At 38.7% G+C, this 26,479-nt stretch overlaps 1 protein-coding gene across 1 annotated transcript; it reads right to left on the bottom strand.

The window, feature by feature from the left end:
• Positions 1-4,402: 4,402 nt before the first annotated feature.
• LOC146147973 (segment polarity protein dishevelled homolog DVL-3-like) lies at positions 4,403-25,526 on the bottom strand. Its single transcript, XM_083387404.1, has 16 exons — positions 25,266-25,526; positions 25,076-25,148; positions 24,586-24,698; positions 24,093-24,154; positions 23,773-23,881; positions 23,329-23,428; positions 23,121-23,193; positions 22,330-22,417; positions 19,024-19,152; positions 17,547-17,677; positions 16,354-16,440; positions 12,873-13,001; positions 11,575-11,760; positions 9,886-10,182; positions 8,997-9,238; positions 4,403-6,559 (listed from the first exon to the last, which is right to left on the bottom strand). Exons 1-16 carry the CDS (start codon positions 25,427-25,429, stop codon positions 6,155-6,157), a joined length of 2,388 nt encoding a protein of 795 aa, XP_083243530.1. The 5' UTR covers positions 25,430-25,526; the 3' UTR covers positions 4,403-6,154.
• Between the last annotated feature and the right edge of the window lie 953 nt (positions 25,527-26,479).

Below are 26,479 nucleotides of genomic sequence, written 5' to 3'. Positions count from 1 at the left end.
TGTACGTTTGGTTGTCGTATTGATAATAAAGAGTAATTTAATCGTACAAAACTTATTAAGGAGTTGTCTAATTTATTTTGTTGCCTAATTATATAGACATCTTACCAAATTGGTTTTCGGTAAGAAGGGAGTCAGGCTCGACAGGTAAGTTAAAAGACTAACCCACAAGAGAGATGCACACACTTATGTGTTTAAGAACTTTGATCTAGCCTTTCTGAAGATGCTTTTGACCAACGATTACGGCTTACGTACCATAGTACACCACTTGTCGGCAAACTTTTTTTGTCCGGTTCAAATACTCGCTATCATAAAACAATTAATCTTAATAATCTGCGTGCAGTGCAAAAAGTCTCTCATTAAATAAAAACAAAATAACTTTGTAGCGATATTAAGTCACACGGCGCAACATGCCATATTGCCATATTATGGGCTACTATATTTTCAGCACCCAAAAAGAGGACATTTTTGGCCGGCTAGTAAAACGAAAGTAGAATTGTTACTTTTGAGTTTCATGATGTTTTATGCTGATTTTCGGAATGTTTGGTTGTTCTGGGATTCTCGGGTTAATTTTCGATAAGAAATTTGGTGTTACTTGCCGACTGGAGCGCAAATATTGATCTATTTGTTGCGAATTTTGCTGTTGGCGGCTACGAAGATAGTTATAAGTGACGATTTAAAATCCTACGTTTTAATGTGAATAATCACACACCTTCCATTTTAATTGGCCTTTTTACATGTCAGGTTGGGTTGCAATTTTTCTGGCGCAATTTTGCAATAACATTCGAGAAGAGGGGTGGGCAATTATTTTTAACCGCGAGCCGCATGAGAAACCTAAAAGGCAGTGGTGAGCCAGGTCAAAAGTCAAAATTAAAGAAAGCCACAAGGCGTCGCGGGCAGCGCGAAAAAATGCGACTATATTGGTTTTAAAATATAAAGTTTAATTTAGAATTAGACGGGGGCTTGACGCGTTGAGCACAGATAAAAAAATACATTGCTTGATATATTGGCGTTTATCAAGTTGTGGGGCGCGTTGAACCAAAATTTAAGATTAAATGCGTGGAACACACGGAAGACAGAAGAGATTCGCGCAAATCGCGAAAACAGTTTCCGTTTTATTATTTGAAACAGGCTTAAAATAGAGGTTGGCGGGGTCATGGCTAGATTTGATCCCGGAAAAAGTGTTTACGATACAACCAAACATAACTCGTTCGCTTAGCCTGTGTATCACGAGGAAAATAAGCCACAGTTCGGATTAAATTGCTTCGCGGTCCGGCCCGCGGGCCGTATGCTGCCCAGGTCTTAATCTAGGATAGGGCTGATAGGGCAATTTATTGGAAAACCTTTTCTAAAGCAGAAATTCAGCATATTTCATGGCTACAGTATTTTTTTGGAAATAAATACAACATCTCGCCTAAAATTGTTGTTGAAAATATAAGCAACTAACTCGAAATGCGAAAAAAGAGGACATTTGGGCATTTTTGCGCGTCCTCGGAGGACCATTCACTTTTCTTGAGAAAAGAGGAGAAATCCTCCTGAAAGAGGACATATGGTAGGCCTACCATAGTATGCATAGAGTCTTTTGGGCTTAAACGACTAAATGGCCAACTAAAAATTGCTCATAGGCCCAGATTTGGGGAGCGGCCCACAGTTTGCTGACCACTGTAGTACACCAATGGCAACCGCAGACTAACAAATCCGGTTCTGATGGCCGGAGATCGAGAGTCCGAACCTCACTACAGGCTCGTTGTTTTTCTAGCCTGCCTTGCTTGCATCATTGATCGACAGATTTGGTTAGTCTGCGATGGCTCTCGATGTACCCCACTAGAGTACAGTAATTTACTGAAATTGTTAGACTCTATTCTATAGTAACTAGAAAGATGTGAGTCAACTAACAATAGTGTTATTACTAAACGTGTAGCCTATAGTCATTTTAAAAACAACTCTGTTTCCAGTTGTATAAAAAATGGATAAGGTATAATATGTTTATGACGTTTTTCAACGTAAAAGTTTTTTTAAGCTTTCTTGCTGACTGCAAACTGTTTCCGTACTTGTCCCGAAATTCATACAACCTGACTGTGTTGCTCGAATTAGCGCTTTTGGATCTTTGATGTAGCCTGCCCTACACGCACGAAATCAACGCAGCAAGCAATGTTACTTTGCTTGGCAATGAACTTACTGTATTACTCAGCTTGTGTTGTTTCTGATTAGGTCGTGAGTTCAAACCTCACTGTAGACATTTTATAGTCTTGATTAAAAAGTGATTCTAAATAGGCCGAGTGATTTAACTATGCCTTTTCAAAGGCAACAAAGATTGAGTTAGCTATCAAACGGTTTTAAGTTTGAGTTAGTTTTATTAGTGGATCAACATAGGCTACTTTTTAAATTTTGTTTGTTGATGGTACCCGAATGCCTGAATTTTTGCCTTTAGCTGATGTAAATCAATAGTCTCCACAAGCCATTTAGCCTACGTCCTATAGCTTTAATTATATTTAATCATTAGTTGCTCAAGACATATTTTTTGTTTTATGGCGTCATGTTTTGACTTAACTTTGTGTCGTCATCCGTAAATATTTTAAAGGAAGTCATAACTTAGAGACCAGCGGAATGTAGTCCTATCCATGAAATAACCGCACATTCCTTGAAGTAACCTCGTGATTTAAGAGTCAACTCCAATATGTTACTGTGTTAGTGTTTAATATTTCTTTGGACACCTGCAGTACAACGAGTAGGGATGAGATCATTTTTACATAAATAAAATATAGTTGCCTACTTCAAGAAGAAGCATAATATATTTCGAGTATGTTTACAGTGTTAAATTGTTGCTGGTGCGTAATACCATAAACAACTTTTCAGATAGAGTTTAAAAAAGTGTGATGCTTATCCTGTGAATGTTGCATTACATCTCGTCAGTGTATTTTTATTCCTGATAGCTACGTTTAAATGAAAGACCGTTAATTCACAGGTTACCCTTGTAATAACGTTAATACAATATTAAAGTAACATAATCAACTTAAAATTAAGATATGCCGTTGCCGTCAAACTGGAGACATCTAAAAATCATGAGAATTACATTTTTAATTACGAGCACAATCTACCCCGCAAATTTTTTCTTGTGCCAAATTATATATCAGCAAATTAGATAAACAGGATGCACCAGGCAACGGTACTATGATCGTTTGTTGGCGCGCTCCACTATGCGCCATTGTGGCCCATTTGTGATAGCGACGGTCCTTGAATGGCAGGGGCCATTAGTTAGAATTTCACCGCAAGTAATCTGATTGCACTGCAATCTACATTAGGTCAACTGATTTCGGTAACAATCTTTCTAAGGAACACATAAGATTTTGAAAGTCTCTCACAGATGTTTAAATTCTTTGATCAGGCATTTCTTGTCACGAATGTACTAAATCAGTGGTATCCAACCTGTGGGTCGCGACCCCGAGTGGGGTTGCCTAAAATTTGTGGGGTCGCCATAACTTATCATATTCCTACTGTTTTACTACGATTTATGTATTTTGTTTTCTTTACGATGACATCACACTTATTAACGTGAGTGAGTGCATCGTTGATACAAGTTTTGTTTCTTATACGTAAAACTTCTGTTTTAAGAGCCGCCGAATCAATGTGATGCAATCAAGGTGCCCCACTCTCTAATTATGTTTTTAAAATACTCATTCCGTTTACAACCACATGGCTTTGTGAAGCTGGATTCAGCGCAATGAGCATAATACTAAAAAATCGCTTGGAAGTAAGTGGGGCCGCGTTTGCAAAAACTAGTGGATACTGTGCAGGCGCAACCATCGCACTGAATGCAATTTACTGTTAAAACAAATTGAAATTTCGTGTTCGTTCGTTTGTTAAATTCAAATTTATATGTTAACTAAAACCTCCTAAAAGCAATCATTTCGGTGCACATTTCGCTGCAATTGTGTATAATTTACGCATATTTGCTAGTGTTGCTTTATTCCGACACAAAATGGGGTCGCAAAGTTAATTCTGATTTCATTTTATTCAAATTGGGGTCGTTTATTAAAAAGGTTGAAGACCACTGTACTAAATAATAGCTAATGGAAGGTAGCGTTTTAATCAAGTTTGTTTGGCAAAGTTTAAACAGAAAACTACAGGTGTGGAATTTACTAATACCTAACAACCAATAACTAAACAACTCATGGGTTCCCTACAATCGAACCTGCATAATAAAACGTAGTGTGGACTTCTTCTGTAGATCTGGCCTTTTCCTTATTTCGATTTTATGTAGGCTACCTGCATTTCTATATTAAACTGGGTGCCTTTTGATTTGGCAAAATGTTTAGGCCTACATGAAAAACGTGTAAACATTAATATTCTGAAAAAACAAAACACGAAGGGCGTACAGTTACGTTTGGTTTAATCAGAAGGTGATAAGACTATGCGTTAATAATAGTAAACGAACAGGAGTGACAAAGTGTTAAAGTTTGCGCGACGCACGAACACGTAAAGAAGCTCTCCAATAAAATCACACCCGATCTTGGGAGACTTGTGGGTATTGGTTGCGTTGCTGGCAGACCAAGATCGCAGTAAGACCAACACATTTTTAACTCGCCAAATATTAGCGCACACGAGTTGAAATAATATTACGGCGGGTCCTGCTGTATATAGGTAAAAACAAATTGTGGCTAACCCACAAACTAAGCGAAACACTAAGTACGGTGCCGCCAAAATAAGGTAGTTAGGCGATTCTAATGCGCATCTTTAACGTAAAATATAATCTTACAAGAGTTGACTGAACGATGTACTATAACTTTATAACGCAGGTTAACCAAAGGTTATTTTGCTTTTTAAAGGTCGCACAGCGGTCGAAAAATGGTTCGCGATAAAAGGTATAATTAAAAACACAATTTTCCACTCACCATTCGGTATTTTAAAAAAATAACGCAAACTTTTTTTCGGATTTGTAGCCAAAGTTATACACGAAGAAAGGTATAAAAATAAAATCGATTTTTGAATGAAAGCAAGAGACCGGTTTTTACACAGAAAGGCCACCGGCGTGTTTTTTTGCGTAAAACTATGCGAGGTTTTTCGGTTACAAAAAAAGTTAATTCTTTTCGCATTATAAAGAAGTTTAGGGGTGGTGTGCACATTTTGATTATAGCGTGTAGTGAACAGCACCAACAACAAATAAAAAATGAACTACTTTTGCAGGTATTACGTCCATATTTTTTAGCAAACATGTCATTTTGTTTGCACGTTTAGCTCACTTCGTTTACCAAATTGGTAATACGGCTTTCGTACAACAAACAACCTATTCATAACGACGATACTCCGTAATACCCGCCCTATGACCGACCCGTATGATTTTCAAACGAAAAATAAAAAAGGTCATACATGATGACGTACGGCAGCGTCGCGGGAGAAAAATGAAAAAAGATCACGCAGCACCAAATATATTACGTATCGTAATACCTACGCATTTCTATGGTATTTTTCTAAGTGAATCCACACACATGTAGATATAGGAATAACTCAAACGACGAAAATATCGCAATCCTAATATTGCTGTTGAACAATTCCGCGCTTGCTTTCGCGGCCGGTAAAAACAGAAAAGCAATACCCAAGCGGATAAAAGTAAACCTATGCGAAAAGTGTTTGATAGCGCAACTTCGGAAAGCAAAGAAACACAAAGAAGAAAAATATAGCAACGGATTAAAGGGAAAATATCTACCTCGACCAAATACAAAAGGCGGCAGCGGGACACGATTCCTTCATGCGATATGAAGTAGCGGCAGACAGGGTTTCATTTCGCGTCCCGGAACTAGGGACAAATATAGGAGAGACAAATTATTGCGGATAGACGCTGCATAAATTCGTTGGTATCAGTCCACCGAGTAGACGGTCAAATGCAGATGTCATCCGAAAGCAAATATTAACGCATTCAAAAACCAATGCTTGAAAAAAATTAAATTCCAACAAGGAATATTTCACCAGCGGAAGCTAGCAAATTGAGTGAACAAGTGGATAAGGCTTGAATCGGTATGGGTTCCACTTTGAATTTTAAAACAGCGCCTATGCAGTACAAAAAGACGACTAGCACCGAGAAGCAATTGTTCTACTAGGTCTGGCCACTTAAGTCACGGTGACTGACCACATTCCGCCACAGAGAGTTAAGCAGCATTCCCTACATCACATCGACGAAATAGTCGCACGGATTGCTCATCGCGTTCTGAAATGACTGACGACTCGCGCTCAGATCCTGGGGCACCGCGTTTAGGGGGCGACCCTGCTGGTGCTGGGGGTTCCCCGGATGGGACAGCGGCCTGGGGGGCAACTGTTGCGGCTGAAGGGGGTTTCCCTGCGAAGACGAGGGCCTCGATCCGTGGTGATGATTGGCGACTTGCGGGTGATGCTGCTGGCTAGTGGGTACCTGGTAGTGACTTTGGGGATTTCCCGGCACGTTGGGGGGCGGGGGATGGTGGGGTTGTGGCGGCGGGGGTAACGGCGCCGGGTACTTGGTGCGCTGGGGTGGGGCAGGGGGGTACTGGCGCTGGAGAGACCCGTACGAGCCTCCGCGATTCAGTGAGTTCTGTTGGACGAAAGGTTAGCGATAATAAGGAAATACAAGTTTATGGTTGGGTGTTCTTTCGGTTGTTAGTTTATCATGGGTTGCAAAGTACACTGACACCAACGTTGTGATTACGATAGCATACACGTGTATTTGTACACTTTTCAAATATTGATGAAAATATTAATCGGTTTCTGCTAAAAGGGTATTAAACACTATAAATTACAAGTTAGCAATTAACATAATGTAAGATGGATTGGTGATACATGATTACTGCTCATGCAAATGTTCATTCATGCAGAATGATATCAACAAGCATAATTTTTTACTAACAACACTTAATATAATCCAACAGATGGTTTAAAAGCCTAATGGCTTTCATACTTCATAACTAAATTAAACTGAGCCAAGTTGGAAGCTTGGGCGCATTGCCAAATGTCAAGAACGTGTTAGTTAGTGGTTAAGCGAATGTTGCTGTGAAAGCATTTAATTCTCCAAACAAACATAAGCAAGCAAACCAGCACGATCGGGAAACATGCGACGATCAGCAAGGCCATAATCGCACCGGGAGCAAGGGCAATCGCGAAAAAAGAAGTCAGAAAGTATAATTTAGTTAACGCCGGGCAATTTTGCGAAAGCAAGTACGGCTGGTATTAATCTGCGATCGGATACCTAGCCCGAGGGCATGATTAATATTACTGAAAACAGGCAACTCTCGTTTAACTTGGATCTGCAAATGAGTTTTTTGCTGATGGTTAAGGTGTGCGTGATTTAGCAAGAAACGAGAGTTTACTGTTTAACAATGTTCAGGCGTAAAAAGGGGTCGGCCAGCAGATGTTTTTATGCGCATCAAAAATGTCAAAAGCATTGAGCCTCCGGCGTTACGGCGCAGCCATGTCATGTTTTGTGTGTAGTGTCATGTATTGTCTACAAGAATGAGGAGTAATTGAGTAGTGGCGATGACGAAAACGGCAGCAATTAGGCCCCTCTTCTACAAGATCGTCAGATTTTTAGCACGACCAGGACCTTGACGAGGAATTTAAAGGGGTACAACCTCCTTTGGGATCCCAACAAATTAGGGATATACCTTAAATCAAAACTTTCTCTTGGCCGTACCCCCCTTGACTTTTCTCCGGTAGGCCCTGAACGCATCACCACCGTAATTATCAGCGCAATTTACAAAATAAGGAGAATTCACAGCGGAATTCGTTCCTCTTCAAGTGACATGACGTGACTGTGCGTTTGTATCATTCACTGTATAATGTACGTACAGCACGCGCGTGTTCATGCAAGAGACAGAGGTTTTTCGACTTTACCTGGGCGCCCGTCTCGGCTGCACAACAAGGAACGCTCGTGTCAAGTGAGGGCCTTGAAAAGTGGGAAGAGCGGGTTAATAACAGTGAAAGGGTGTCCACTACAAAGAAATCTTGAGATCAACTGGAAACAGCAAGGCACACAAAGGCACTATAATAGGGCGACTGTAGGGTTTTAAGGAATCCTACGTCTAGTGAAGGGACAATTGAACAAAACGGTTAGATTGAACATCGTTTAGTAAAACGTTAAAATACCTGGTAGTCACCCTTACATAATGACAAGGTAATTTTTTTGCTAACATAAAATTTGCTACACAACAATTAAGTGAGGGTCGCTTTAAAAAAAACATTGCAACTTACCCTTAGTTTTCAAGCCCTGGCCATAGCGTTAATAAATTAGGTGGTTTAAGTTATGAGATTTAATCTTAACCAAAAATTGTTTTACATAAAAATTGTTGAGTCGCGTCAATTTAAACCGTGCTATACCAAAATTTCTAACGCAACGATAAAGCATTCTCAAATCAATTTTTCTATAACAAGGCAGATTAAAACACGAAAAAGGGTGCCTATTTATAGCTGCGCCGAGGTAAATTAAAGGTATCAAACCATTAACACGTCTATAGGAAAAAGGCAACTACTGTTCAAGAAAAATCATGCAGGAAAGTAATTTATTTTTAAGGGCAACAATATTGTCACTAAAAAGGTTTTCACTGAGAGACGTGATAAGTAAAGATGAAATACCTTTAGCATAACATATCTTGTTAACACTACATGGGATGTTAGATAATGTAAATCAATGAAGTTAGGAAACCGCAATGAAACTAGCCAGTTACATTCTTTTACAAAACAAGAAAGATTAAAGTGTCTTAACTAGAAAAATATATTACAAGAAAATATAGCTAATTGTAATTATATATTAAAACCAAAAAAGCAATAAACTTTCAACGGTTGTTGCGCTATACCAGGCGTCAAATTTGATATTTAGGTACAGATAGCCCATATTAACGTTCACACAAAACACAAACCTAATAAGACTTATTATCTCCAGGATACCTGGGTTTAAAAATGCCACGCACTTGAAAATAGAATGTAGAGCAAAAATAACCTAAAATTCTACATTAAACCTCAGAAAAACGAGGCCCAACCTGCGACTGGATCATCTCAAGGCTCTTCTCGCTCCCGGAAACGGAACGCCTGGCGCCAGAGGACGAACCACCCCCGGACCTGGCGCCGCCACTGTGGCTGCTGTACTTGCCCTCGCTGGCCTGGTCGCTCCCGGAACCGGCACTCCCCCCGGCGCCGAAGGTGGCCAGGTGCTGACGCGACGCCGACATTTCACTGGGCGGTCCCCGCTGCAGGACGCTCTGCGCGCTGTGTAGACTTATGGCTGCGGGGAGAAGGGAGAAAGCAATGTTAAGGCTGTTTTCTGCTGGTGGCCACCATGACCGGTTGAGTATCAACAAGATTAAACAAGAATAAACACTGGACATGTTTTTCTTAATACTTCGCCGGCCGTAAAATATAGTAATTAATAATACAGTTTAATATTATATTATAAAATAAGACAGAATTTTAGCTGAGCAGAACAATAACGTCAGAACTCATCAGGTTTGTAGAGCTCTTCTGGCAAATGTAATGAGTCAGAACTCATGTTAATCTACATAACTCTGAATAAGTAATAATATATAAAACGTTATACCCTTATTCCAAATGGTTTAACGTGGGACAGCCTGATTATATTTTTTGGCGTTTTTTGATATTTTATTACGATTGTTTTAACATAGGCAATGTTAAACTATAAATTAGCAACAACAGGTAAGCTTATGCGGATTTTAATCATGAAGCGAACATAAGTTGTTAGCTGGACCCTTTTAGGCCACTTTTCTGACACGATCTTTTCCATATAGTAATGAAAAATTAGGAAAAAATAAAAAAGCCTGTACCCAAGTATAACAGTTGAGCAAATTGCCATAACCATTGGCCGGTTATGGCAAATGGGGAGTTTTAAAATATAGAACTTCTACATCAACTTACTGTCAACGTCGCTGTGCATGCCTCCCATCGCCCCATAGGACTGAGCTTCGTGTCCGTAGTGGTCCATCATGGGGTTCGACATCCCATTGCTGGGGTTACGGGGCCCCACGCTCAGCTGGGGCGAGGGGTGAAAGTTGTTGTACGGATTGTAGGGGGCAAATCCGCCCGGGTTGATGCTGCCGGCCTGTGGGGGCGCCATGGCCCAGTGGGACGCGGCTCCCGAGTGGGTGGGTAACGGCCCCAGGGTGTCCGACTCCCGGTCGCTGTTGGAGTCGCCAAGGGATAAGGTGCCGAAATCTGAAAGATGGGATAGGAGTTGATATATTTTGTTCTTCAAAATGTCGTAAGTAAATACATGTTGTAACAAAAAACCTATACGCATTAGTACTATTGCATAAAGCTAAATCATATAGGTGGGAGGAAGCGTTAGACGTAGAAACACACACGCGTATAGCTGATTTAGTTTAAGGTGTTTGCCAAAAAATGTCTTCTAACAAATGATGAAACGCTATGATTCATGGCAACACGAACAAAACAACACTTTTTAGATATTTTACTGCAAAAATTAAACTTGTAGGTATTATAGAAAAGCATCATATATCAATATAAATTTACATTCATTTCTGAAAATTTTCCACTGCAAAATATCAAACTTGTAGAATTATGGTCAAATATTATATATTAACAAAAATCGACATTCAATTCTGAAAATATTCCGACCAAAAAACAACAAAAGTGGTTTGTTTATCGCTGTCGGTAAGCAGTAAACCTTGGTTTTATGGCTGTGTCTCAAGTTGCTGTTGGGGAAGCTATAAACTACTTCTTCTCACTGTTGTAAACCAAACCGGGCGGACAGTCAATTTAACAAGGTAGGAAATAAAAGAGAACGTTAACGACCGAACAAACACGGTAAGGCGTCCGTTGTTTGGCATATTGCGAGCTACAGTGACGCAAGGCGGAGGATGTAGACTCGTTTTTGAGAGGCTCGGCTGTCAATGTCAATTAAAGTCGGTCGTGTTTATTGTTTACAGGACTTTTGCGAGATAATCGTTTGAGCCACGGCTCGACCGAAACGCGCGCTTTTAAGGTTTTAACGAGGTTTTAACGGGTATGAGTGGTGGGAAATATTGTCTCGCAGCAACAATTGTTCATTAAAAACGAGAAAACTTGATAAAAAAATAACGTGGGCAAGGGGGTACAATTATTCAGGGCTTTCATTGAATTGTAATACTAAGGTTAAGACGACACGCCTAAAGCCGTTGTCAAAATCGATTTAACATAGTGTGATTTGGTATTTTTCATCAATTTTAGGTGTCAACAGTTTGTTTTAAAAGTTTCGATTAAAGACGACGGACGTCGGTGTTATTATAAGTTTTGTAGTTGGTTATTGCTTATTATTCAATTGAGGAACGATTGGTCCGTAGGTTGTAAAGAAACCATGATATTTAAAATGGGAAGTAAGTGCTTACTAACCAGTACTCGTAGATTAAAAGCACTGCTAATTGGAAAAATTTGGTGACCAAAGCACCTTAAAAAAAACACTGAATTTCCTTTTTATGTTATTGGTTTTATTACTATTGTATTATACATTATGCTGCTTTAGATAATATTATTCCTTTGCAGGTCTTATTGTGTTCCCGGTTTACAGTATACCGATCTAAACTACGTTAAAAAACAATTTATCCCGACCTTTGTGTAGCAGCCCTGTGCCGGTGTACTCGCCGAACACATAGTAGCACTGCTCGGAGAAGGTGATCTTGTTGACAGTGTGTCGGATGTAGCCGGCCTTAAGCAGGTTAGAGGCGTACTTGCGAGCCACGCGGCGCTCCGAGAGACCCTCCACCTTCTGCTGAAGCCATTCCACGAGGTCCGAACCTATAGGAAACAAGTTTAGGGAAATATATACAAAATTAAAAAAAATCTCTGGCTTCGGGTCAACATAAATTGTATGCGAAGTGCGGATTGGCCAAATCTTAAATCGTTTTTGTCTCTACGTTTTCGAGGCTTCCACCTACAGTATGTAACTTTGTAGAAATGGAAATTTATATGTAGCTTGGCCCATGGAGAGAAATATATTTAGTTTAGAAAGGGAGGTAAGTTTATTTAGATTTCGATCGGTTTGGATGTCAGCTTTAAAAGTGAATTGTGGTTAATTCTAAACCGCAAAAAGTTCTTGTTTTTTTACTTGTGTTTTTTAACGACTAACCTCAGCCAGTTTTTCTGACTGTTATTATATAAAACATGTGTGTTCCACTTACTAACTGATAGTCTTCTAAAATATTTGGCAGTTTTATTTACTTACAGAAACTAAAAATGTTTATAACAAATAGCTTCAGAAAAAATGCTGTCAGCCACACAGCTATAATCCCCTTTAAAATGCAACGCCGCCTTGGTTCCAGTCAATCAATTAAAAGCGCTATTCACAGAGATCGATCACATTGGGTTTATATTATCCTTAGCAATGTCATTAAGTGAAATGCCAAATCGATGGAGCGTTTTGCTTAACCTATTTGGTAAAAGACGAAGCGGCGTAAAAAATGGTACTAATGAAACAGGAAAATCCTCAGCCTATTAACTGTTTTCTTCCATCTCCAAAAGATTCAATACGCATAACTGTTGTACACCGAACGAGGATATATGTTTGCTTTAGCGTTGCAAGTTAAAACTCACATTAGTAACTATTACAAGCGAAATTAATGTCGATAACACGCAAAACATAGCCCGACATGGCTTTTGTCAACATAGCCCCTTGTTTGACACACGAAAGTAGCTCAAACTAACAATGTGCAGTTGGTAGTAGCTCAAACTAACAATGTGCAGTTGGTTTATGGTCATCCTACTGGTAACCAAGCGTTAGAAATTGGGAATGTTAATGTCAGATAAACCGGAGCTCCGCCTTGATTTTCATTATCAGTTTATCGAAATTCGGCCTTTGTATAAGGGTGTATAAGTAAAGCTGCGGTGGCAACGACAATTCACTCACTGACCTATGAAAGCATTTGGAATGGTGATCTTTAGCCACATCCTCGTCTTAACGTCCAGTCCACTGTCGGCCATCTTCAGCGTCTTTACCACCACACCCATGTCGGTAAGGGTCGACAGCTGCATGTCGTATCCTGGAAGGAAACACAAAAAAGAATGAGGTGCGCTTTCATAAAAATATAAGATCAAAACACAAGTACAATTATAAAGCCGCCGAAAACGCATTAGTTCATCGAAGTGCTGCAGTATTTTTCCGTCTGGTCCATCCAAAGGCAAATGCAAACAGAACTAGTTTCAAGCTTGTTTAATGCAGCAACTATAGGTAGTGTTTGTTCTTTTTCTGCGAGTTTTTTTTATCTAAGAGATTTTTTGTGTGCTCGCTTCCCCATGTATTTTCATCACAACTTAAATAAAAGCTGCTAAGCAAAACAAAATCGTTTATGATAATGGGTAACTCATTTACTTAACCCCCGATAGATAACCCAAAACAGCTAAAAACGTTTAATGTGGATTTAAACATTTGCAAAATATTCACGAAGGCAGCATGACACCAACAAGTATATGCTGAACAAGTTTCACTTGAAACAAGGCTTAAGCGGCTCAAAGCAATCGAGTTACAAAAACGACTAATTCCAACATTTAGGGACAAAATTTTGTCGAAAGGCTGTAAATTTGTACAGTCATGTTCGGGCTTTAGCACAGGCGCCGGTCAGCAGCGTAAATCGTCAGATTACTAAGCTAAGGGGGCTCATCAGCATAGTTGGTCGGGTGTTAAATTACACGGCGCAAGTCCGGAGGGAAATGGATACACCTAGCTAGGGTCATAAAAGCGTCGAGAATGCTATGAATTGTATTTCAGGTAGCAGCATTCGTTACAAAGTAATGCTGCGTAAATCAGGTGCTTGCAGAACTGTCATATAAGAAAAGGTGATGTTTATTTCAGCATCTGCATTTTTAATTCAGGCAAACTAAGGGGCTTTTTTTTCATTTTTTTTGCCGCGGCTACTTCTTTGATTTTAAGTGGATTAAAAACTCTCACCAATTAACGTTTGGAGGTTTCAGGTATTACACCAACGAATCTTTAATAAAAAACACAATATTTCAATAATATAAAGACACTTCTGGCTGTGTAATGTATGTAAACAACATGGAAGATCACTCTTTTAATGCCTCAATTTCGCCCCCTTTACTCAACCATTCCCATGTAACGACCAAATTGTTAAGCACTAAATTAGGCGACGATGACACGGCCTCATCTATTTATTAATATGCGAGCGGCGCAAGTCTTTTGCATCAGCGGGGAAAAAGTTTTTATGGTTTATTGGATATTCATGAGGCTGCCCCGTCACAGAATACACAGGCGATGGGAAAGAGCAAACAGAGGTAAAGCCCCATCAAAGGGACAACGCGCAGTGCGTCCGTCCGTCGTTTCCACACACCTAACAACCAACGAACGGCGCAGGTGAAAATAAGTAGTGTAGAGGCATGCCTCGGAACAGCGAATTACGCGTTTTTAATGACTAGCAGATTGCACGCTACAGCTGGGGTGATTCAGAGGCTGACGACTTTCGCTTTATACGGTCTTCAATATGTAGCTGTTTTGAAAGAAGCTACACTATTCAAGTTGGACACGCAAACTGTAGAACCCAATGCACTTTTTCCATGAATTTTTCCTGTTTTCTTAGGGATTAGGTTTAACAGACTGACAAACTATATCAGCACTTTAGGCGTGGCTTTTTAATAGAAAGCTGCACTTTGTGTCATATGCTTCTGAGCGTATTGAAAGTGTTACAATAGCGTGTTAAATCACGTACTCTTAGAACCATCTTAACCAATAAAATTCACACTGGGCTTCTTGTGATTTAAGCACGAAAGAAAGAATGGACATTGGACACGTTATGTAAAAAAATGTGGTACCAATGTTTGTTATAGCCATTGTCTGACGTACAATCGTACATCTCTAACTTTTCTTCAGTATTCTTAGGGTATAACTCTCACGTATTATCGCTGAAGTATTTGGACACTTTAAGATGCATTAACAATCCAAAAAAAAACAAACATTTACGTCCGTTTGCATCGAAGAAACAGGTCGATTATCTTAAATATGCCCTTGGACTCGGATATTATATCACATAGGGCTTATGGGCCATTTGAGTCGAGGACTTCCAAGGACGCACTTATGGCGAACATCGTTATATAGTCGGTCTTGTGCCAAGCATGTCAAACGGCCGAACATTACGGCGTCTTTAACGTAACGAGGCACTCCAGTTTGGAGACTGCGTGCGTCGGCTCGGGCCAATTCGTAGTAAACAAAAGCGACCACGAGCGTGTCTCGCTTGACGGACAGGAAACGCACAGGCGGGACACGGGAAAGTGGCAGCATTCCGACGCCGAACTTACACCGAGCCGGCGATTCTCGTTTGCACAAAACATGTCTGACACTCTTCTATAAAACACAACGGGGTTGGGCCACTTGCTTTCCAAACATAACACTGTTAAACGTAGGACACGTTTTTTCGGCGGAATTTACTTTTGTGTAACTGTAGTCTGTAACCTACCCTTTTTAAAATCTAAAATTAGGACACAACTTTAAAGTTGTTGAACTTATTTCAAAAAAATCACACTTTTGTGCACTGGGAAGCTATCAGTGATAAAAATTGAATGCTATTTTTCTTTTAGCATTCGTTATCTTTGCTAAAGTTAATTTAAAGAATAAATTACATCGACATCGAGTGGAAATTTTCTAAAATAAACTTAAAAAACTTTCAACATCAATAACATTAGAGCAAGGCAGCATTGTAATCAAAGATTCCCTCCGTGTAGAAAACTCCCTTAATTATTAGACCACTATTGCATGGTATGCAGGGCCAAATGATACGCACCGTTCGTCATAATCAAATGTTAACGCAGTAGCCAAAACTTGCACTAATGGCTGGGGAAAGGCCTCAGAGACTGACTCAATCAATAATCACAAAATGAGTCAGAAGCTCCCCTGTTGCCTTTCAAGGCCAACTTAGTTTGTCAGCAATGAGACCTATAGCGTATAGCGAGTGGCTATGAGTTCTTCTCAATTTTATTTGTAGGATTATCGACGTAATAATGTTGACAATAAAAGCGATATATCTATAGACCAGGGATGACCAACCTGCGGCCCGCGGGCCACAGTACGGCCTGCCTGAAATTTTTGTGCGACCCGCTAGACATTTTCACTCCATGTAGTATTTAAAACTTTGAATATTAGCCTAATTAAAATGTACCAGTCAGCTTTTAGGGGCGCAGCAGCCAGCAATAGTATAGTATGGATAAAAAATATGTATATATAACTCTAAAGGTCCGTTTACAATATTTTCCCTTAAAACTTAATAGGTTCTGCGGCCCATTGAATTATTTCAAGCCACAATGCGGCCCACTATCATAAAAGGTTCGGCATCCCTGATCTAGACATATGTTCCACAAAACATAGTAAATCGTTGTGCAAGAACTTACGGTCGGACTCCGGTAGCGAGCTTCCGAGCGTCTCCGAGCTGGTCTCGCGGTTGTTGCTATAGCAACCCATGGGAGCGTGGTATCCTCCTGCAAGTAAAGGTCAACAGGTCAGCCGAAGTCAAGCTGTAGTTAAACAAGGGCCGATTAGGGCGCAGTCAAGTTCCGAGAAAATGGGAGGAAGCACTATCCCTAATTATAATTATCGATTGCTGAAGTCGTTAACGTGGCCTACGACGAGGCATCACTGCGTTCTGCTAAACAAGGACTAAACTTAAACCAGTATTCCACTAGAGCGCCTTAATCTTCTATATTTGAATAAGAAATGATTTTGCGGATCCCATTTGTGAAAAGGAAAAAACAACAAAACCGCCACAGATAGCGAAAAGCGGAATGTACAAAGCAGGAAAGGCGGTAACTCAGTATTTATTCATTAATGTATTTAATAATGAGTACGACAGAAACCCGTGGTTATTGTTACCTAAATCAACCAAAATAAATACGGCCAAGTTGACACAGGTACTTTGGACCTGCCTAATGGCATAACGCTTATCCTAATGTGCATGGTTGCCAAGTCAAGTGCTGTACACTCGAAACTTTGCCGCAAAACACAAAAACCTAACGATTAACAAGCGTTTAACAAAACAGCGCTTAGCACGAACACAGGTGCGGCCAGTTTGTGTTCTAATTAGCTAACTTTCAAAGGAGGCACGAAAAGGTTTAAGGTGTTACTAATCTCATTTCCCGTTCCCTAAGGGTGTTTTTCTATCGGCTTAAATCAGTGGTTCTTGACTTTTTTTACAGCGGACCCCAATTTTTTTTGCTTCGCTGGAACACGGTAGGCAAGAAATTTTTAAAAGTGACGTCATAAATTGTCGTCACAAACTCATAATCAAATAGACTTCAGAAATATGCTGATTTTTTTTAAATTTACGTTACAATACAAATCGACTTTCCGAAATATGCTGATGATTTAAATATACAATAATATTTCAATTAGGCCTTCATGGACCCCTAAAATTAGTTCACAGACCCCAGTTGAAGAACCCCTGGTCAATAGTTAACGATTGCCAGCTAGAATATCCACCATTGTTTAACACGAGACAAAACATATTCGCCGACTGTTTTGCTAAAAGAAACAACAGTTCTGTTAACTTCCGGAAGTTCTGGCATAGTTCAAAGAATCGAACACCAACCTGGCGCGGTGATGATCTGATTGGCCCACACTCCGGGATCGATGGGCCGCACAGGCTCGTCTTTCGGGATCGTGAAGTAGCTGCTCTCGGGGTTCGGGTCCCAGCACTTGGCTACCGTCAGGGTGATGGGGCTGCAAGGGAGAAACCGGATATCAGGGGCCGGCTGTTGACAGACTGGGGCTTACGCGCGCTGGAACGCGACACCTGTTACCTGCTTGACGGGGCGCCCGCCGACTATATGGTGGGATTTGCTTTGCTGAAAGAGCCTGAAGGGCCGGGTGTGCGTTAAATGTATCTTTTGAGACGTGCAACAACTGTATTCTGTGGGAAGTTTAAATACGGATTCTTTTGCGTGATCAGAAATGAGTTTTATTTTGCCGATTGCGATTTTTTTCTAATAACAAATAGAACATGCGTACAGTTTTTATCTGAAATATTATTGAAACATCTAAACAACATAACAATTCCTGTTTTGTTTGTTTGTTTTTCGTAAGGAAACTTTAAAATAGCAACTATGACAATGAACATAATAAGCAGGGGTCCGAAATATCATTGGTTTGCAGACGCTTGTGTTTACCAAAGCGAGGATGTGAACCATGTTTTATGACCAGTTTACGTCCGCATAAAACTGCTAATTGCGTAGTGCAAACAATGCTGTGCGCGTTTAAACTGGTGGAAAATGCAATGCAATGCAATGCAATGCAAGGGTCTGGGTTTTGTCTTAACTAATGCTGACTTTTTTCAAAGAGGTGCAGACAAACAAAATCTTTTTTTCAAAGTTTATACCCTGAGTCTCCAAAACTATAGTCTTTGGGTCATTCAAATATCGACATGCTGAGGTAAACGGTAGACCCGTGGGGGCCTCATCTAATCAAAACACAAAAATCGTTTCCGCTCTTCCGAAGTTATATGTTGGTTGACATTAGTGCCTTAAAGTTAGTAAATATAATTAGCCAAGACGAATAGGCCTCGAACACAGATAACTTGTTTGTGTGCTTTAATTTATGGAGTTTTGAGAACAATTAGGTTCGTGCTGTTCGTCGGTTGACGCCACTGTTGTCAGTTTGCAATGCGAGAACAAAGGCCGTGCATTTATGGCCGTCGTCTCGCTAGCCCATGTACATTGCACAAGGTTCAATTACATTTGCCGGACCTAGATGGCTTAAAATGTTTGAAGGTCAATAACGATGCACAAACAGTCAAATACCGACCATTTTAAAGTTAGCGGGAAAAACTAAAATTGCAGAACAGAGGTTTATTGTTTATCTAGGTGCAAAATTTTGCTTATTGTTATTTACTTGAAGGTCATAACGTTGTAGAATTCTAATTCAAAAGCAAGGTTTATTAAATTAATGTATTTATGAGGATAACGCCACTAAACAGATAAACAACCTTTGGTTTACTAAATTGTTCATCAAAACAGTCACAGAGCAACGTTCCCAGCTGTTTCAGTCAGAGTTATGCCTCACGGTCTTACCCAGGCTTGTGCACGATGTTCCTCAGCACTCGCACCGCATCTTCGTTGGACATGTTCTCGAAGTTGACTTCGTTCACCTGCAGCAGCATGTCGCCCGGCTCCACTCGACCGTCCGCTGCAACGGCGCCGCTGAACATACATAAGATTGAGGGACACCTGACATTAGTTCGATGCGGCCTTTGTCGGCGAAATGATAAATACATATGGAGCGAAAGATTGGAGGCTATTTTTGACAGCTATTTTATGCAACCGGTTCTTTTTTATTTTATTATATCACAGTGTAAGGCAGTGGTTCTCAACAGGGGTGCTGCGACACTATAGGGTGCCATTTTTAACGCTCAAGGGTGGCAAGAGATTTTCAAATTCTTTCGGATTCTAATTTTCCTCTATTGGTAAGCTTCTAGACACAATTTTTTTGTACGATAAAAGTGCCTAAAAATAAAAAGGTCTTTTCAACCTTGTTACACAGTAAATGTGCTGTTCCACTCTCGTTTATTGTAACGTAACACCACTCAGCAAAAATACAATCAAGGGTGCCGCGAACTATTTATAATTTCTGTAGGGGGCCACAAGCCAAAAAAGGCTGCAAAACACTAGTATAAGGCAGTTAAAAGTAGTTTGTTTTCTGTTAAATGTTATTTAAGTTATGTTTTTTCATATGTTTCATTTTCAAATAGGGTGCTTAATTTTTCTAACCTTGTTTATAAATGTTTGCCGCCTTCCAAGAGCTTAGACAAAGTGAGTCACAAACAATAAAAGTGAACACATAAACAACTCTACAGGGCGCTTTCATTGATTGTCTGGACAAAATAAACAAGAGTGTATTTAGTCCCAGGGTGTGAGACGTAGGTGTAAGGTCACACGTTGTGTACAGATTAATTTGCCTGATTGGTTTTCAGCTTAGAAGGCAAGTTCAAGTAGGTGGCTTAATGTAAAGTTATTCTTTGACAGCGGACCCAAGTGTAATTTATTCTGTAATGCTTAAATTGCAATACGTGAAAGAATATTTTGGCAGAAAAATTGATATATCGCATGCTAAAATCATACAGAACTAGTAAATTAGAAATTTCGACTACCTATAACCTAATAAATTACTTCCCCTGCAAATGACCTTACCTAAGTAGCTATGAATACAATGATTTGCAGTACATTTCGAAATCAGGGGCTACGAGCCAATTTTTCCGGAAAATGCAAACATTTTCTGCACAAAATTTTATATATTTTTTACAATGGTCTCTCATAGTTTGTCTCGCCGATGCCCGTAATCAGTTCGGGAGTCGTGTTACAAAAAATCAGTAGTCACAGTTTTAATTCCACCGATAAACAAGCACGCACTCCTGGGCCAACAATATGCAAAGATTTTGCTCCTGTGTCTCTAAAGTATTTCTTACACAAACGTCTAAAATCTTGGCACCGAATAACAAGGAGGCGAAATAATAAATTATGTACAACTATAAGTTTAAGTAGCATTTGTCGAACGTTACGTTGCGTTAAGCTAATATTAAAAAGCTATTGTTAAAACAATTTAAATATCATTCATCTTAACGATTACTGCTATTTTTAAGCCAATGTAAGCCATAAATCAATTCACAACGTCTCGATAATGTTGCACATAGACAAGACTTGGTGGCAAAGAAGAAGTACTTGTTCCATAACATAAATGCAAGTTCCCACAAAGTGGCGATATGCTTTTAGCAGCATATCGACACCACTATGTTGAGTTAAAATAGAGATAATCCGTCGAAACCGATCGGAGTCGACACACATCCGATAACGGTAAATATATACATATACGACAGAATGAGACTTAATCTTGCAATCCAGAGCAAGTTGGGCAATTCGGACCACAATAGACAACGAGGCACAATGCAGAATACCAAAGTAAGGCGATGAAAGCGAACCAGCCAAAAACAGTGCAATCCAATTACCCCTTGTGCGCCGAATCCAGTTACTTTACAGGCGGAATTTTAAACCGACGCAGTGCAAATCAGTCAACATCAGTTTTTTTTTCTGTGTAGGATAGTTATTATTTTTTGCAACGTATGTATGCGGGTGTGTAACAACATCAAAAATAGAAAAATTGAGTATCTATTTTTGAAAAAAACTTGAAAGTATTGGACGTAAAGTTAAACAAAACCTAAACGAGATGGTGATTGATATATTGTACGAAACAACTACAAGAATGTGTTACCAAGACTATTACATGACACGATGGAATTCAAAAAATGCAACAACATCAGTTGTTATCGCCACTGTAGCGTGTTAATTAAAAAACACGCCTAGCACAACTTGACATATACAAACAACCAACACAGTTTAGGCACCCAAACATTGATGACAGATGAGGTAATTTCTTTTAAAAGATGATGTAAGAATTCTATATAGGCTTATTAATGGCCCATGTCAGCCACATTTTATACAACACACACTGGCACCACAAACACGACTGGCAGCGTTACTGTAATCCATATGTTTGGGCCCGCTTAATTTGGCGTCATGTTTTATTTAGACAAACTCAAAAGCAACCCCTTGAAACGCATTGCATTGGCGGAAAATCCTTGGCGTAAACAAAGCAGCAAGATTTTAAAAATAAATCGGTGGCACAACAAACAAATTAACGCAAGATTAAAATTTTTATAGGATAATCCTCATGTTGGAGTGTACATGTCAACTGCTAAACGTGTTAACCCAATAAACTGTTTGCTAGAATTTTAAACATTGGAGTAAACGCATATTAATTGAGCTTAAACTGAAACACTATTTGCGATGTAATTAAAAAAAGAAATACATTACTTGCTAATAAGTTACTCAATGTAGTTTTGACCGTGTTGGAGAAGAACAGCACAAAATGTAAAAACAAACATAGACATGTATAGGGTAGTTAGTAAATGCTGCTTTAGTAGCCTACACGTCTGTTGGTAACCTAGTACTGTTGGTGCTAACGCATCGGACATTCAACATTTGCAGCAAAGTACGCCTCTCGCCGCCAAATCGTGTAGGAAAATTGTGAAGGTTAGGTGAGATAAGATCCTTGTCACTGTATCAATTACGGGCGAAAGGCATTCGACGACGAGACGCCGTGCGAATGGCTAGAGGGCAGAAAAGCAACGGCGAGATTGCGCTTCGCGTTTAATTGACTCGAAAGACAAGACAAGGCTATTAAACAACTCCTTGCCCGACGCGCAATGGTTAAAACCACCAATCATAACCAAGTCCAACACGCGCGCACGTAACGCGGCTTAGCGAATTGGTAAGCGGTGCCGCAAACGTGCCACGTTCGGCGGGATATCGCGCGTCATCACTTACCCCTTCATTATGGATCCGATGTAGATGCCACCGTCACCCTTGTCGTTGGTCTGACCCACTATGCTGATTCCCAGGAAGTTGTACTTATCTGGAAAATAATATATAATATAAGCATGCTGCAGCATTGGATGGTTTTTCTACAGAGGGCCAAATTAGTAAAACTAATTCAGGGATTTAAAGTAAATTATTTGGGAAAGGCAAGAATCCAAATAAATCTTTAAAACATGCATGAACAAATTTACTAGTACAATTTACATTAGCTTTAAGGAATTAGACGAAGCAATTTTGATTAATTTAAAATCAGCAACATAAGTGTTACTGGCAAATTCAATACCAATTGTATACATGACAATATGATACAAATTAACCAACTTTTTGGTCATTATTTATTACCCAGCACCACAAACAAAGAAACCCCTCAACACTGCAGATTTCTTCTGAGGCGTGAGTCAGATTTTCAGCCTGATGAGCAAATATTGTCTTGTAAAGTAAAATGACGTCCCAAAATGGGACTGTTACCCATTCGCTAGCACGCCCTTGTGTGCACACACCCAAATCCACAGTGAATGGCTTTGTGGCCTATCGATGGTTTTATTTGACAGGTCATCAAAGCTTTATGTACTTAAAATATCATTGTGATACCCTTTTAAACTGCAAAGTTTTACACGTGAGTAATTTTAAAGACCCTTTGCCATACACAAACATATTCATTAGTTTATTAATAGTTATGATAATATTGTCAGCCTGACAAGCTTATCTAACCTAAATAGACATAAACATCAAGAACTCACCCATATTGAGAACCACAGTCAAGATATTCAAAGACATTGATGAATCTGTGATGCTACTGGAATAAGTTGAAGTCTGCAAAACAGGTGTGACAAACAATGTAAATTAGACAGATGTACAATGAGGAAAATGGTGTAAAATTACAACTAGTTTCAGAACTAATCAAAGAAAGTTTAACACATTTTTTTTTTAAGATTTAGTACAACATACAGTGTCAGAGCTTGGCCGAGGTCGCTTTTTCTTTAACATTCTCTTCCGTTGCCGAAGCTTGTGACGATTGGAAGAGGTCATTTCGGAAAGAGTGCTGTAACTAAAAAAACAATTTCACTGTAACCCACAAAAAAATTCTGTGTATTTTCTCCATTTTAGTAAGGCAAGGATGCACAAGAATAAAAGGCACAGAAAACACATTTAAGAGTTAAATAGTCATGTTTTGCTGATGTTTGTTAAGGCACATGAGATTGAGAACATTAGATGTACTGTAAAGCATTTGTCTTGCCAATAAAATAAGGTAGAAATAGGTTTGTCTTTCAGACATTTACTTGGAACATTTAGAATTAAACTTTAACTTCACTGAATGAATTAATTCAACTTTAAGCAATAAAGATCTAAATTTTACACACAAAACATGGTAAGGTACTGATGGAAACATACTCGCTTATTTCACTTCTTGAATCCCACGAGGTAGTTTCAATGTCACTACTCATCAAGGTTGACTGACTTCCAAATTTATTGTACATCCTTTGCTGTCTATTCATGCCTCCTGGGAGTCAGAGTAAACAAATAATTAGATACTGCATGATTATAGTCGGTGGGAAAACTAAACATGTTAGTAAGCTGTATTTGTCCATATGAAGATAATAATGTAGATATAAAAGATAACTGTTACATAGCAATGCTTTCTTTTTACTACACTTTTTTACATATACATATATACAAGGTTTACCGTGCAATAAAAACAATATATTTCTTACCTCTGTGACTTGAAATTATGGAGTCCAGATCAGAATCTCTCTGTGGTTTGGTAGGACCATTTCTACAATTATTGTTAATGTTTTTATTTTTGAGAGTATGAACAGTGTTTAAAAAAAGATGCACCCGCCAGCTTGGCAAGTGCTTACCATCATCAAATGCCAGGATAAAATGACACATGCCAAAAATGTTGGTAATAATATAAGTATTTTACCAATGGTTTAACCTGCTTTTCTGTTTTAACGCATTTATTTAGTTCTCTTATGGCAGCGCTTGATTACCGGTCTATTAAAATTGGCCCTCAGTCATTGGAGTTATAGACAATTTGTTGCAGAAAAAAAAAACGAATCAGTCCAGCTGGACTTTTTTCTATATTTTTGTTTAACAACACTTGCTAAGCACATGCCTAGAGCAACTGTACTCGCATGTTGGCAAGCATCAAAACTTTCCACCCTGATTAAGCAGTGAACAAATTTAGCATTATGGAAAACCTACTGGTAAACATCCTCTCTTGAGTTGCCTGTGGAGCGATGGCTCTCTGAATTGGTTAAGGTATTTGTGTTGGATGCAGAGCCTTGAGATACATCATCTATTTCAGGTGCAACCAACTGGGAAAGTGTAAAATTGCAAACATAATAGGAAACACATTCAAAGACTCCAACATACTACTATTTTCTTCGTGTTTTGCAATTCAGTTTTAATCATTAAAACACTGTAGGATTAAAACAGAGCAACCAATAAATTGTCAATTAATTACTTCCTATTGCTGTATCATAGCAGAGCATATATTTCCTTTTACCAATATATATTTATTTTTATTGTAAGTTAATGGTTTTAGAAGAAAGACTGTTTATAATTGAAAAAGGGACAAATTCATGAAGAATGTCATTGTAAACTACAATTTTTAAACAAGTTACAAAATCAAGCATTTATTTTTTACATATCACAATAAAACTAAAAAGACAAAAATAAACAATAAGATTACCCATGCAACAATTCTGTTATTGTCATCGTGTGGTAAATTTGCATCATCATTTGTAATTTCTTCTTTTACAACACTGCAATTTTAAGATATTGCATATTCACATTTAGCCAAATATATCTTTATTAAAATAAATCTTAATAGAATTTATTTCCAAGTGAGTAAAACATTAATTGTATAATTGAAGTCATACCCAAAATCTGCATCAGTTGACCGAAAAAAATACTTGAAGTTTGGTTTCTTGATTGCTGTTTTAAAATCTCCCAAAGTGATCACATCCGGTGGAATGTTTATCTTGCTGACGTAGGGTGTTTGTTCATCACCGATGTGATAAATTATCTTTGTATCTTCAGGCATGGCTACAAATGGTATTCCTTTACTTCATTGCCAAAGTATTGGTGCTAACAGAGTGCATGCAAACAATTACAAGCATCAATGTGATTCTGATATTACTAAAACCTAGAACAATCACAAAAATATGGGATGTCTATATTTTCATTACATAAATACATATTTAAATAAAATGCACAATCTGAGAATTTGTTAGTGATGCTTCCCACAATAAAGTAAAGATTGGAAAAATCTAGAATATAATTATTAGCAAGGTACCATAATATGCCTGGATCTGTATTGTAGCTTGATAATGAATCCTAAAGCCAAATGTGCATTAGCTAAAGATAATACAAGTAGGTATCAAATAGTTTTTTAACAATATGATGTTGCTTTACTCGACCTTTTCGACTTGAACATAAAATATCAAGCTAATTATTATTACGGTATTAATTTTTTTTTTTCAGTTTTGGTCTTCTATATCAGAGTATGTCTTCTGAAAATAAAAACAATGACATGGTATTGACAATTATGTGAGCTAATTCTTCAAGACAACATCATCCATATTTAAAATGTGTCACATTTTTCAGAACCAAAACCTTTTTTAAGCATGACATAAAACATATAGATACTTAAAAAGTTAAAAGTAAGAAAACTTGAATGTTCAATAAAATTATTAAAACAAGTTTAAATTAAGGGATTAATATAATAAAGCTCCTTTTTCAATTTGTTGGTAAATAATTCAGCTTGACATCACCTTAATCTAAACTTCCAAACATTTGAGGGATAGTAATAAATTACAAGAGTGTGAAACATTTGTGTTACTGTAGTACACTTCTTGGTTGAAGGAACACTTGGGCAAAACATTCACAACAAACTTTGTTTTTGCGGCGGAGAAATTTTCCGACAAGAAATTATTATTGCGGAAAAATCACCAGCTAAAAATCATCAGTGGAAAAGGAATGGACTGCAATCTTATGACATGTTATTAACTAACACAACTGTTCAGAGGGAACAACTGTCTGGAGTATTATATGAATGGTTTAGTGCAGCGTTTCTCAACCAGTGCACCATGAA

Source organism: Ascidiella aspersa, chromosome 4 (genome assembly GCF_963924565.1).
Source record: "Ascidiella aspersa chromosome 4, kaAscAspe10.2, whole genome shotgun sequence".
Lineage (NCBI taxonomy): Eukaryota > Metazoa > Chordata > Ascidiacea > Phlebobranchia > Ascidiidae > Ascidiella > Ascidiella aspersa.
The sequence above is the reverse complement of the archived record's forward strand: the minus strand, read 5'-3'. Positions and strand labels throughout refer to the sequence as shown.

Bases quoted from the DNA above. Each gene is read 5' to 3' on its own strand.
- LOC146147973 (XM_083387404.1), bottom strand. From the start codon at position 25,429: ATGCCTGAAGATACAAAGATAATTTATCACATCGGTGATGAACAAACA. The intron at 25,149-25,265 runs GTATGACTTCAA...TTAAAATTGCAG, and splicing joins TCAACTGATGCAGATTTTGG to TGTTGTAAAAGAAGAAATTA. The intron at 17,678-19,023 runs GTAAGACCGTGA...TCTCCCTTGCAG, and splicing joins AACATCGTGCACAAGCCTGG to CCCCATCACCCTGACGGTAG.